At 46.7% G+C, this 14,243-nt stretch overlaps 1 protein-coding gene across 1 annotated transcript in view; it reads right to left on the bottom strand.

The window, feature by feature from the left end:
* Positions 1–427: 427 nt before the first annotated feature.
* Positions 428–14,243, bottom strand: part of matn1 (matrilin 1) — a 49,197-nt gene continuing 35,381 nt past the window's right edge. Inside the window, exons 7-8 of the mRNA XM_038795978.1 lie at positions 9,240–9,329; positions 428–1,213 (exon numbers count right to left, since the gene is read on the bottom strand). Coding sequence (XP_038651906.1) covers positions 1,161–1,213; positions 9,240–9,329 — 143 coding nt within the window. The 3' untranslated portion in view covers positions 428–1,160. The remainder of the gene's footprint in view (positions 1,214–9,239; positions 9,330–14,243) is intronic.

Here is a 14,243-nt window from a genome sequence, read left to right as displayed (position 1 = left end):
CTTATAGAGGCATTCGTATTTGGAGAGAAAACAACAAATTTTCAGTTCAAAAAGATTCTTTACTAAGTTCCATCTTCCACAGGGAGACAGTCAACCTGTTCTTGTCAGTGGCGTAAAATTTTCAAATGAGTATCAATCAGTACTAGGCTCAATTAGTTCGATCTTGTGGTCATCTAAACTCGGGCTTCTCCCATTCATTTCATTTGTCTCATTCTAAAAATGCCAAAAACAATGTTCCAAGTGTGGTCTGACCAGTGCACCATAAAGTTTTCAGAACTGGTGTGAACGGCCATCACTTCTCAGACAGCTTTCAGCTCAGATTTTCAATATGAAGCAAGAATATTATAATCAATGGAGTCAGAGTCCAACAAACTGGCCACAGGGGAGAAATGATAATGCAATTAAAGAAATCATTGTCCAGAGCTTGAATGTTTTTAGGCCACTTTAATTGGTTTTATTTTCTGACATAAACTAGGTTTTACCAAGATGATAAGAAAACACCCATAAAACCTCTTAAAAATGCATGATACCTCTTTTCTTAAATATACTTTCATAAATATCCAGATTTTAAAAATGAGACACATAAGACACTTTGTTTCTTGGTTTTGTCCAACAAGTTCATTTCATTTAGCTGTTTTCTTTGCATCTTATCAGCTTTGATTTTATCAATAACTACAATAGTTTGCTTCTGGACTTCATTGGGTATTTTGTTTTAGGCCAAATTTTAATAGGATGTGTGATCTGTATTTTGACGCTTAATTTTTTAATCAGTGGACAAAATATATAGGCTGAAAATTAATATGGCCGAGGGATTTGATCAGTATTGATATCAATGATGAATATTGGTATCAAGTAAATTACAATATAAATACAAATTACATTTCAGTTTTACATTTGGCAACATGCTTTAATATACAAAATATACTGCAAAAATATTCAAAGTTTCTGACATAATTCACAGGGCTTGGTCCATTTGGAACTGACTATACTTAACATTACAGGGTTCCTGTGCTCAGAGAAGGTTAACTAGATAAGACACTTTAAAATAGATGAAAGCATTTTTAGTAGTTCAGATGCTTTTGTATATTAAATAAGCATGTTTTCAGTATTTTACAATAGGGTACTTAGTGACGATGTCAGGAAAATTGTACCAAAATCTATTAGACAAGGAGTCTGTTCTCAAGAGCTGCCAGTTTTTTTGTGAAGGCACCTAGTATAAAAAATGTTAAGGACAATATTGCATGAGTCAAAACATTAATCTTCAGTGATTTGTATAATAGTGTTCTAATGGTTTCAAATTTTCATTGAATTATCTATTACAATCTGAATCTTACATGTTTACACAAACTTAAACTTGTCAAACTGTGCTACATATCAGCAAGCTGACTGTAAATTCTAGATACTGAGAAATCAAATAACAACTATTCCTACTGTTCAAAAACTTAAAAATCAAGAATACCTACAAAATTCTTGTATTTAACAGTTTTTTATTCATTCGGGAGACGGGAGCATCACCAGTAAAGCCAACCAACTGTCCATCCCTAATTCTTCCTGACAAGACCATCTTGAACTGCTGCAATCCATGTGATGTAGGTGCATCTACAGTGGGAGTTCCAAATTTTTGACCCAGCGATAGTGAAGGAACGCCGATATAGTTCCAAGTCAGGATCATGGGTGCGATTCTCCGACCCCCGCGCCGGGTGGGAGAATCGTGGGAGTGCCGGGCAATTCATGCCACGTCCTGGCACCCGCACACGATTCTCCCCCCCCCAAAACGGCGTGTCGCATTTTGCGACAGGCTGCTCGGAGAATCGCCGCTCCGGTCGACCGACGATTCTCCGGCCCGGACGGGCCGAGCGGCCTGCCTAATACGACCGGCTAACGCTGGCGCCAACCACACCTGGTCGCTGCCGGCGTGAACATCGCACGACCGCTGCATGTGGGGCCTGTGGGGGGCGGAGAGAGGATCGAGCACCGGGGGGTCCTCAGGAAGGGTCTGGCCCGCGATCGGAGCCCATCGATCGTCGGGCCGGCGTCTCTGAAAGACGCACTCTTTTCCCTCCGCCGCCCCGCAAGATCAATCCTCCATGTCTTGCGGGGCAGCGGAGGGGAAGACGGCAACCGCGCATGCGCGGGTTGGCGCCGGCCAACCAGCGCTTGCGCGGGTGACGTCATTTAGGCGCCACCAGCCGCATCATTCAGACGGCGCCGCTTTGACGCAAGCGTGAAGGCCCGGCGCGTGAGATTGATGCGACACCGCTCATAGCCCCCTGGGGGTGGGAGAATAGGGGGCGAGGAGCAGCCTCCGACGCCGGAGTGAAACTCTCGGGGTTTCACTCCGGCGTCGGCACTTTGTCTCCCTTTGGGAGAATCGCGGCCAATGTTTCTCAAATTAATTTGTGGGATGGGATGTCACTGGTTAGACCAGCATTTATTGCCCATCCCTAGTTTCCCTTCAGAAGGTCGTGGTGAGTTGTCTTCTTGAACCAGTCCTTGAGGTGTAGGTACACCCATTGTGCTGATAGGGAGGGTATTCCAGGATGTTGCCCCAGCGACAGTGAAGGAACGGTGATATATTTCCAAGTCAGGGTGGTGAGTGACTTGGAGGGGAACCTCCAGGTGGTGGGGTTCTCAGGTATCTGCTGCTCTTGTCCTTCTAGATCAGGAGTTCTCAACCTTTTTTAACCCATGGACCCCTTTTCCTCTTAATATTTTTTTGTGGACCCCCATAGCCATTCCGCAGAAAAAAAAGCTTCTTATATGCGTGGTAAACTAATCCTAAAGTCCATCTACCTCACCGTGAGGGTTGGAAACGGATTAGCGGTATTTTCGTACGTTGCCAAACTTATTCTAAGATGAAAAGTAATGAAAAAATCTTTTTACTGACTAAATTGAATTAAATTACTCTAAAAATAACCAATTCATATCAAATATACACAGTTTCTAGTGATTACTGTGTTAAATCATTCATTAAACTTGTCAAGGAGAAACGTGGCATAAGCGTCAGGTCAACCGTGGGTATTTAATAAGCTGCTTCTGTCAGGTTCTCCGGGCTGTTCCGAGGGGACAATAGCCCGGGCAATCTTCAACAACAACTGTCATTAAAGCACAATAAACCCATTTGTCATCAACCTGTATGGGGTTTTTTTTCTCAGAATACAGTACCACAAAAATAAACACAGCAAATGCACCTTTTTGGTTCTGAGCCCCTTCAGCCCTCAAGGTAAATTAGATAGATTATAATCTCTCTTTGACCTTTGTCAGTGCGAGAGAGAGAGAGAGAGAGAGAAAGGTGAATATTCATCATGAAAACAAACATTTTTTTCTTCTACTTGATTCTCAGTAATAACAATTGTTCTGAAGGAGAATTGCTCTATGGACCACTAAAATATCACCGTGGACCCCCAATTCGGTATTTTGTTTTGTGTGGACCCCCAGTAATGTTACATGGACCCCCAGGATCCATGTGGACCCCGGTTGAGAACCACTGTTCTAGATGGTTGTGGTCGTGGCCGCTGGTGGTGGAGTGGTTAATTGTGGAAGTGAGCAGCTTTGTCCTGGATGGTGTAGAGCTTCTTGAGTGTTTTTGGAACTGCATTCATCTAGGCAAGTGGAGAGTATTCCATTATATTCCAGACTTGTGCCTTGGATGGTGGACAGGCTTTTGGGGATCAGGAGTTAATTTCCCGGCTGTAGGAATCTGGTAGCCACAATATTTGTATGGCTAGTCCAGCTCAGTTTCTGGTAAATGGCAACCCCAGGATTATGATAGGAGGGATTCATTGATGGTAATGCCATTGAACGTCAAAGGATGATGGTTAGAGTTGGTCATTGCCTGGCATTTGTGTGGCACAATTGTTACTTGCCACTTGTGAGCCCAAACCGGGATACTGTCCAGGTCTTGCTGCATTTGGACATGAACTGCTTCAGTATCTGAGGAGTCACAAATGGTGCTGAACATTGTGCAGTCATCCTCAAACATTCCCACTTTTGACCTTATGGTTGAAAGGAGGGTCATTAATGAAGCAGCTGAAGATGGTTCGACTGAGGACACTACCCTGAGGATCTCCTGCAGTGATATCCTGGAGCTGGAATGTTTAACCTTCCCCAACTGCTTTCAGGTCCAGGCGTAAATCCTGTGGGAAGCTCCTTCAATTGGGAGGAAGCTCCGCTCCCTAGTCACCTAGGTAGCTCAAACTCTGTGTTGTAGGAGGGGAATCGGATACTACACAAGGTCCGTCCCTGTGGGGGGTCGTAACACCACCCCCCTCCGAAGTTCAGAAAAATGCCCATGTCCTCTGGTGGAGGGTCCCATGGCCACTTGGGTTGTGGGCAGAGATCAGTGGTGTTACAGCCAGCCTGGGAGATGTGTAGTGCACCGGGGACCGCCGCTTACGCGAGGATCTTAGCTGGCGGTACAATCGGTGCCGGCGCATTGTCGCTTCTGTCCAAGATCCATATCAGAACTTGCTTCGCTATCTGCACCGTCGCTGGCTGGAAGTCCTCTGCTGCAGTGTACGGCGCAACGTCACATGTGAAGAGCAGGTGCTTGTCCGGGTCAAAGTAAGTCAGCAATTCATCTGACGCGAGACGCTGCTTCACCTCGTGAAACGCCTGCTGGTGCAGGGGGCCCCAGTCCCACTTCTGTTCCTTCCTCGGTAGTTGGTGGAGTGGACTGACCAACGTGGCCATCCTGGGTATGAACTTCCTGTAGTAGTAGTAGAAAGAGCGGAGCTCCATTTGGTCATGAGGGATGGGCGCATGGCGAATCACTCGCACCTTTTCTTCCACTGCATGGAGGCCCTTGCTGTCCATTCGGGAGCCGTGATATGGGACCTCTTCCACGTGGAAAAGCCACTTTTCCCTCCGGAGGGGGACCCCAACCTGAGCAAACCACTCGAGGACAACGATTAGGTTCTCCACGTGTTCCTGATTCGAGGTCCCGGTGATGACAACCCTTGCCAACTCTTACACAATGTTCTCCATAACCCTCTGGAATATCGCACACGCTGAGGGGACTCCGAACGGCCACCTCATATACTTGTACCGTCCCCGATGGGTATTCATCATCACGTATTTCCGGGAACTTGGCTCAAGTGCCAACTGCAAATATGCATGACTCATGTCCAGCTTAGTGAATGTTTTTCCTCTGCTGAACCGGGCGTAGAGATCCTCGATCCGAGAGACCGAGTAGTGGTCAAGGTGGGATACCCAGTTTATGATCATTTTGTAATCGTTCACAGAGCCAAAATGACCCATCTGGCGTCAACACGGGGACCACAGGCATAGCCCAATTGACATAGTGGATGGGGCGAATAATACCCAATTGCTCCAAACGGTCCAATTCCTGGTCTACCTTGGTGCGAAGTGCACACAGCACAGAGCATGCACGGAAATATTGTTGCTGGGCATTCTCTTCCACTTTGATCATGGCTATAGTTCCTTTAATGGTCCCGAGGCCTTCGGCAAAAATCAAAGGGAGCTTGGACAGCACTCCATCCGACCCACGGGGGTCCATCTGGCACACGCCAATCCAAACATAGTTGACGCAGCCAATCACACCCAAATAGGCTGGGCCCATTGCCGCGGACGGCCACCGATGGTCAGCACCCGGACTGGACTCCGCATGAAATGGGCACATGGGCGGTGCGCTCAATTTCTAAATGCTTCCTGGTATACAGGGCCAATGAAGTACCCATGTCATGAAGCTCCAGCATCTGAAGATCTCTCTTATTGGCCGTAAATGTGCAGAAACTGATGACCGCAACCACCGCTCCCGTGTCTAGTTCCATCTCTGTGGGGTGTCCGTTTAGCGGCGGTTGTGGGTCCTGTGGTGACTTCCACCCTAGGACGATCAGGTAGTCGTCAGCTGGCGGTCTTGCCAATGTTCAGGACCGCCAGGCCCTGGAGTTCTTGGAGCCCGCAGTCGGCGCTTTCCTGGGTGAGTGCTATGTCGACGACCCTGTCGAGTGCCAGAGGGTCTCCATTAGCAACTTCCGCTGGATCTCCCGTCCCGAAGTCAGCAAACGCAGCGGTTCCACAGTGATTCAGTCAAGCCAGTCCCAAAATTGCAGGGCCAGCGGGTCCCCGTAGGCACACCAAGTAATCATTGGTGGTCTCCTCCAGCATCTGGGAGGCGATATGGTAACGGGACCGTCAGACCATAATCAAGGGCTGTGAATTAGGTGACGGGTCACCCAGTCAATCAGCGTGGTGAACGTCCTGTCCGGGTAGGTCAAGTTCCTGATCACTGCATAAGTTCGTCCGCCAACAGCGGTCAGTAAAGTGACGATCTGTCGCTCATCATTGGTGATAGCGTTTGTGCAAAACAAAGTTGAAGTGTTTTGACATTCTGGGCCCAATCGTCCGAGTCAGCGTCAAAAGCTCGGGTTTACCATCCCTGGTACATGTGTGCCATCCCTGCCGGCTGGAGAGTGGCCTCCTGAAGTAGTTGAAAAACGATCTGCTTTTGCAGCACTTGCCGACCACGGCAGCTCTACCTGATCCTCGTCACCAGTGTTGTAGATGGAGGCAAGGACTCCATAAGAGGCCAGGCTGACAGGGTATAACTCACTTTATTCCACACTATTCCACACTAGTCACAATTATCATTCCACTCCACTCCCTGCAGGGTCGCCTTCCCCGAACTGCTTCCAGGTCAGGGTTTATTTCCTGTGGGGAGCTCCTCCAATTGGGAGGAAGCTCTGCCCTAAGTCACCTGGGTAGTTCATACTCTGAGATGTAGGATGTGGTATACAAGTTACATTCCTGTAGCGGGACGTAACAATGTTAAGTTTGTTTTTCCCTCCAGTTGGTTCCAGTCTAGCTGTTTTGTCCTTTAGAACCCATCCAGCTCAGTCTCTAGTGGTACTACGAGCCACTCTTGGTGTCTGCCATACAGAGTATATTCTGCGCCCTTGCCATCCTCAGTGCTTCCTCCAAGTGGTGTTCAATGTGGAGGAGCACTGATTCAAAAGCTGAGGGGGGGGGGTCGTGTCAGTACATGGCAATCAGCAGGATATTTCTTTTTCCATGTTTGACCTGATGCCAGAAGACCTCATGGGGTCCAGAATCAATGTTGAGGACTCCCAGGGCAACTCCCTCTTGACTGTGTGTCACTGTGCTACCACCTCTGCTGGGTCTGTCCTGCCGGTGGGACAGGACATACCCAGTGATGATAGTGGTGTCTCGGACATTATCAGTAAAGAATACTTTCATAAGTATGACTATGTCAGGCTGTTGCTTGACTAGTCTATGAGACAGCTCTCCCAACTTTGACAGAAGCCCCCAGATATTAATAAGGAGGACTTTGCAAAGTTGACAAAGCTGGGTTTGCCTAGGTGGAAGCCGGGTGGTCCGTCCGGTTCCATTCCTTTGTGTTTCGTTTGTAGCAATTGAATACAATTGAGTAGCTTGCTAGGCCATTTCAGAGGGCACTTAAGAGTCAACCACATTGATATGGGTCTGCAGTCACATGTTAGATCAGACTAAGTAATGGCAGCTGGTTTCCTTCCCTAAAGGGCATGAGTAAACCAGATGGGTTTTTATGACAATCGGCAATGGTTTCATGGTCTTCATTGGACTTTTAATTCCAGATGTTCTATTGAATTTTAAATTCCACCATCTGTCACAGTGGGATTCAATTCCAGGTCCCCAGAGAATTACGCTGGGTCTCTGGGTTTCTAGTCCCATGACTTGAAGGAGATTTTAAAGGTGGTTGATGTTCCTTTGCACCTGCGGTCCTTGTTTATCTAGGTCTGTTAAGGAGCTTTGGCGAGTTGTTGAAGTGCCTCTTGTAGGTGGTACACACTGCTGCTACAGTATGCCAATGGTGGAAGGAGTGAACATTTAAATTGGTGGATGGAGTGCCAATCAAGTGGGCTGCTTTGTCCTGAGTTGAGTGTTGTTGGAGTTGACTTTTCTAGGCAAGTGGAGAGTATTCCACCACCATGCCAAATGGTGCCTTGTAGATGGTGGACGGGCTTTGGAGAATCAGGAGGGGGATTCGGCAATCGTAACATCGTTGAGCATCAAGGGGAGGTGGTTAGATTCTCTCATTGCTTGACACTTGTGTAGTGAGAATGTTAGTTGCCACTTATCAGCCTAAACCTTGGGAGGGATTTTGCGCCGGCGGGATTCTCCATTTTGCCAGTGCCCGAGGGTTTCCCGATGGCATGGGGCTTCCCCAAAATCGGAAACCCCATTGACCGGCCAGCGTAACGGAGAATCCCGCTGGCTGGTTAGGGTAGAAATGTGGCGTGGTGGGCGGAGAATCCAGCCCAGGTTTTTCCTCTTTCTTTAAAACATAAATTTAGAATACCCAATTATTTTTTCCAATTAAGAGGCAATTTAGTGAGGCCAATCCACCTAACCTGCACATCTTTTGGTTGTGGGGGTGAAACCCACACAGACACGGGGAGAAAGTGAAAACTCCACACGGACAGTGACCCAGGGCCGGGATCAAACTCAGGTCCTCAGCATCGTAGGCAGCAGTGCCACCGTACCGCCCACTTAAGCCTCAACCTAAATGTTCAGATCTTGTTGCAAATGAGCACTGACTGTTTCATTATCCGGGGAGTTGTGAATGGTTTTGAACAGTGCACAATTGATGAACATTTCCACTTTTGACCTTACGATGCAAATAAGGTCATAGTTAAGCAGCTGAAGATGTTTGGGTCTGGTAGACTATGCAGAGGAAATCCTGTAGCAATACCTTCAAACCGAGATGATTGATTGGCCTTCACCAATCACAAGCATCTTCCTTTATGTCAGGTTTTTCTCCAACCATAGTGGAGAATGTTCTCTCTGATTCTCATCAAAGTCAGTATTGCTAAGGTTCCTTGATGCCGCAATTGCTTAAATGCTGCTTTACAGTTAATCTCACCACAGTTCTTGAGTTCAGCTCTTTTGTCCATGTGTGGATCAAGGCTGTAATAGGTTGGGAGCTGAGTGGCCCTGGTGGAACTCAAACTGAGCTTCTGTGAGCAGGTTATGTGCTAAGTTAGTGCCACTTGACAGCACTGTTGATGCTGCCTTCCATTATGTATACAGCCAATAGCTGATCCATTCTGTGTGCTTCGTTCACAAGCAGCAATATGCATTTCACAGTGAGAGTTCAGGAAATAAACTTTTATACCATATACACATTTTTTCTTCCATTAAGGTGATAAAACTAAAATGTGGATAATATGATATCAGTAAATTTTTATGCTGAAACAAACATGGGATGAAAAGGATATGTTTTGATGTCAGTGTTTTAATTATTTTCTCGACCTTTCTCTGGAACTCCACAAGTGATTCGCAGGCACATGGATCTTTGGGTGGTGCAGCTGAAAGCAAAACAAAACATGTGATGGAAAAATACAAACATATTCTAGTTGTCCTATAAATCACTAGCTGCAGCACAGGCCATGCTTATTGGGATGTTATGTGCAGTGGAATTGTAAATGAGTTGGCGCATGAATGTTACTTAGATGTAGATCTGCACAATGCAGTTTTCATGCCTTTCACTGTGATGCTCTTCAATAGAGATATGTTAGTTGTGGTGATACAATGTAAATGTATACAATTTCCAGTGTCCTGTAGTAAGGGACAGGAGGTTTAGAGGGGAGTTGGAGATAATCTTTTTCACCCAGAGGTGGTGGGAATCTGGAACTCTCAGCCTGAAAGGTTGGTAGAGGCAGGAACCCTCACAACATTGAAGTAGTATTGAGATGAGCACTTGAAGCACCATAGCATACAAGCTGCGGTGCTGGGAAATGAAATTAAAATAGACAGGTGCTAGATGGCCAGCACAGATGTAATGGGCCGAAGGGCCTCTTTCTGTGCTGTAATACGCAATGACCTTATTTGTACACCTGGTATAAAGAATAATGCTGGGGTTTGACTCTGATCTCTTTCCTCCTATTCTCATTTCTGGTTCTGATTCTCCTGCTCTCTCCACTCAGGGTAGAAGGTGGGATTGTGATAATTGTGATAATTGCGCTAGATTGGTGCTCTAGCGATCCAAGCTAATGTTCTCAGGTCATAGGTTCCAAGGGATGGATTCTCTGATTCTGGGGCTATATCCCCATACCAGCATGGGAACGGTGGCATTTGACACCAGGCAAAATGGCATAAAATGGCCACTCGTGGACCCGGTCCGCAAAATAATGCCCCCCTTTGGCCGGCTCGCGCACCCCAAACCACTCCCCACAGTGCCCCCAGTTCCTGATAAAGTTTCCCCTGCCCGCGGACCGGCCTTCCCCCAACAGTGGCTGGACTGAGTCCGCAGCCGCCACGCCAAGTTCCCGACGGATGACACCACACGCGACCGACGCTGTTGGGAACTTGGCCGGTCGGAGGCGGAGCATCGGTGGGCGGGCCTCAGGCAACGTCCCGAGGCTATCGATACGTGGCGGGTGTACGCTGCTTTGGAGCTGGCGGAGCATCATGAAAGCAGCGCCGGCCTTGATTTGGTTGGGAACTCTGATAGCCAAACACGATTTTGCCGTCGGTGACCAGAGAATTCATCCGCTAGAATCTAGAAACCTAGGACTAGATTCCCCGATTCTGAGACTAAGTGCTGACTCCAGCAAGGAACAGTGGCATTTTACGACCGAAAAAACAGTGCAAAACGACCCCAATCCTCCATCTGGTGGAGGGCTAGCAGGCACGCAGCATAGAGCCCCCGGCCCTAGCTCCAGATACAGCCGGAGAATTGCCGGGTCCGTGGCTATGCATTTGCATAGCGGCGGCCTGCAGTGGCCACGCCGCGCAATATGGCGCCTGCCGCACGTGGACTCGGCCTGCTAAATAGTGACCCCCTTTTGGACAGGCTTGCCACCCTCGGACCAGCCCCCACCAGTACTCCCAGTCTCGCCAAAGCTCCCCCTGCCCGTGGATCGGCTCCCCCGGACTATGGCGGCGCAGGACTTAGTCTGTTGCCGCCACACCGAGTTCCCGGAAAAAAATAGCATGAGAGACCCATGCCGCCGGGAACTCATCCCATCTGGGGGAGGACCTCAGGTAACGTCCTGAGGCCGTCGCGACGATGTGCGGCGTACTCCTAGAGTATGCTGTTTTGGAGGAGTATCACAAAAGTGTCGGCGCCCCCAATTTCGGTGGCAACGTCTATTCTCCTGCCGATCGTCATACCTGATTTTAGCGTTGGAGACCGGAGAATCCCGCCCCTAGTCTCAGTAAGGTGACCATGAAAGTCTCATCAATTGTCCTTTCGGGAAATAAATCTACTTTTTAAAAACTAGGTCTGACCATAATAACTGCCCTCGGGATGGCCGAGCAAGGTTGTGGCAATACAAAAGCAATACAAAAGAATATAAAAGCAATTCTGAGTCTCTTCTCTCAACTGAAGTTCTGTTCTTAAAGACGTTTGCGGCGCCGGGTTCACACCGGGATCGGCAGCTGGAGCGGCATGGGCTGCTCCAGGGCCATGCTAGTCCCCAGTGGGCTGGAGAATGGGGTCCCGGAATGGGCGCCGACGCCGGAGTAAAACACTCCTGTTTTTACGCCGGCGTCGACACTTAGTCGCCCATCATCTCTCCAGTTTGGAATGGAACTATTTGCCTTTTGCAGGGTTGTCTCGTAATTTTTAAAATGTTAACTGGACACCAAAAAGCTATTCGTTTTTAAATAAAGGCCCATTTTTCACACCATGAATTATGATGAGGAAATACTAACTGTTAAGATTTGCAACAAATTTTCATCCACACCAAAGTAACTGTCTAAAGTCGTCTTGATTGTTTCGGGGTGATTCTGAGATTGGGCATCCGCAGAATTGAGGAAATGCAGTGCCTCGCTTTGCCTACAGGTAAGTTAATGGATGGAGAATCAGTTACTGTGGAGCTGTGGCCACCCAACTAGCAATCTCTGTGGGCACTGGTCCAGGTCAGGAATGGCCAGACACAGAATCAGCCTTATGTGTCTTTGTCTAGCTGTGCTCATAGCTGTGAAAAGCTGGTAACTTGACAGTAAACAGCAATCCAGCAGAATGAAATGATTGTAATTGAATTGTGACATTCAGAACAGAAAGATCATACAGGTTGCAGCAGTAAGAAAGATTCAATTACCAACACGTTGTGAATCTTTCACAGAATGCTAATGGAATGGCTTGCTGCCACAGACACTGATTATTTGTCCACTGGCTGCATATGATATTCCTCCCAGTAAAATGAATGCACCAATAATCTTGGAGAAACCTTTACAGCGTAATGAACAATAATGCCATAATCCCTTGCTCTCTGAATTGATTTTAATTCAGTACTGTGTAGTGTTACATATATGTACACACGATATTGATTCAAGCCCAAGTACACTACATGATACTTGTCTGTTCAAGGATATTTGCCTGCATTTGGCTCAATCCTCTGATGCATTTAAGTCCATTTACGGGATTCTCTTGCATATTCCTGATACTTGCACAAATTTTCTTGTCATCTGCAAACCTGAAGACCGTTTGCCCAATGCCTTTTCCTAGGCCAGTTAAGAAAATAATAATAAGAAAATCCCTACGGAATTTCACTAGTAATGAGACACAACTGGTAATCGGCCTCCAAGCAGATCCATAGTCATTACTCACAACTTTTAACCTCTGGGAGTGTAGTCAATTCCGAAAACATTGCAACGGTTCCCCACTGAGACCACAAGATTTTGTCTTGCAGAGTAACCTATTGTGTTATCATTATCAGAGGTTTTTTGGAAGTTGAAGTAAACAATTTGCAGTGGATGCTTTTGTCCACAAACTTTTTAACTTCCTCAAAGAATTCTCGTTAATTTGTTAACTTTTCCAGAAGCCATGTTGCGTGCTTTTGATGATATCTTCCCTATCTCAGTGATCCCTGAGATGTTTTAGAATCTTTGACTCATGATTTGTGGACCTATAGTTCCTGGATCCAATTTGTCTGTTTATGAAAAGCAGCACCATATAAACACTCTGCCAATCCAAAGGAAAAGATGCAGACCCCAAGGAGCTGTTACAGATAAGTGCAAGGGCCTTGCAAATCATATGCTCCATTTCATTATTCACCCTTAGATTAATGTAATTTGGACCCACAAGTTAATCTACTTCAAGGTTCTTTATTTTATCCAAGATTGGGGTGGCACGGTGGCACAGTGCTTAGCACTTCTGCCTCACAGCTCCAGGGACCTGAGATCGATTCCTACCTCGGGTGACTGTCTGTGTGGGGTTTGCACATTCTCCCTGTTGTTTGCGTGGGTTTCCTCTGGGTGCTCTGTTTTCCTCCCACAGTCCAGAAACGTGCAGGTTAGGTGGATACACCATGCTAAATTGTCCCTAGGTGGGGTTATGTGGATAGGGTGGGGGATTAGGCCTAGGTAGGATGCGCTTTCAGAGGGTCGGTGCAGACTCGATGGGCCAAATGACCTCCTTCTGTACTGCAGGGATTCTATGATATCTTCCCCTTTTATTATAACATATCCAATTTCCATGTTTACACACAGCCCATGTCTGGTAACCTTCATTTGCCCGATGCAATTAAAACTAATTATGTTATGATTACTGCTCGGGTGTTCCCCTGCATGGAGTTGTAATACAGTTCAAGATCAGTACTGAAAATCCATGCCACATTATAATGTGTTGACTTAAAACATATCATTATAGAGACAAATTTTTTAGCTAGTTTGTACAAAATACTTCACCATTTGTCCATTTTACACAAAGGAATTTGAAGTCATCCATAATACAGACAAGTTCTGTCGTGTTAGGTACACTGGTCTAACACTGGCTGCAACAGGTTGCACCTTAGATCAGAAAGATACTCCAGACCTTGAAGTTAGTTCAATCAGGTTTATTGAACTAATAGCACAGTTAGCACAGTTCTCTGTGAGTTTGACTCTGCTAATTTAAGTGTGGTTACTCTGTCTGACTGAACCAGACTAGCTCTTAGCCATGTGGTGGAGGTGTGAGATTGTAACAACACCCTTGACTGACTCTCGAGATGTTCATCAGTGGAAAGAGGCAGAGTGTGGGTGCCTCATGTCTTTTATAGTCAGATCCCAGCTCTGAGTGTCCTGCCTGCTTACTGGTCATGTCCTGTTCTCTGTATCCATTAGCTGCTTGTCTGTATATCGTTATGTGTGTGTCTGCATATCATGACAAGTTCTAATTCAGACTTGCTATCATTGTATCTGTTGCTGCAAGCTAAACAAAACATGTCCTGCAACAATAGCACTGTATTCCTTTGAGAAGCTGACACTGTCATTTTGAAATTTGAATATTGGTTCAT

This window comes from Scyliorhinus canicula, chromosome 1 (assembly GCF_902713615.1).
Source record: "Scyliorhinus canicula chromosome 1, sScyCan1.1, whole genome shotgun sequence".
NCBI classification, from domain to species: domain Eukaryota; kingdom Metazoa; phylum Chordata; class Chondrichthyes; order Carcharhiniformes; family Scyliorhinidae; genus Scyliorhinus; species Scyliorhinus canicula.
The sequence above is the reverse complement of the archived record's forward strand: the minus strand, read 5'-3'. Positions and strand labels throughout refer to the sequence as shown.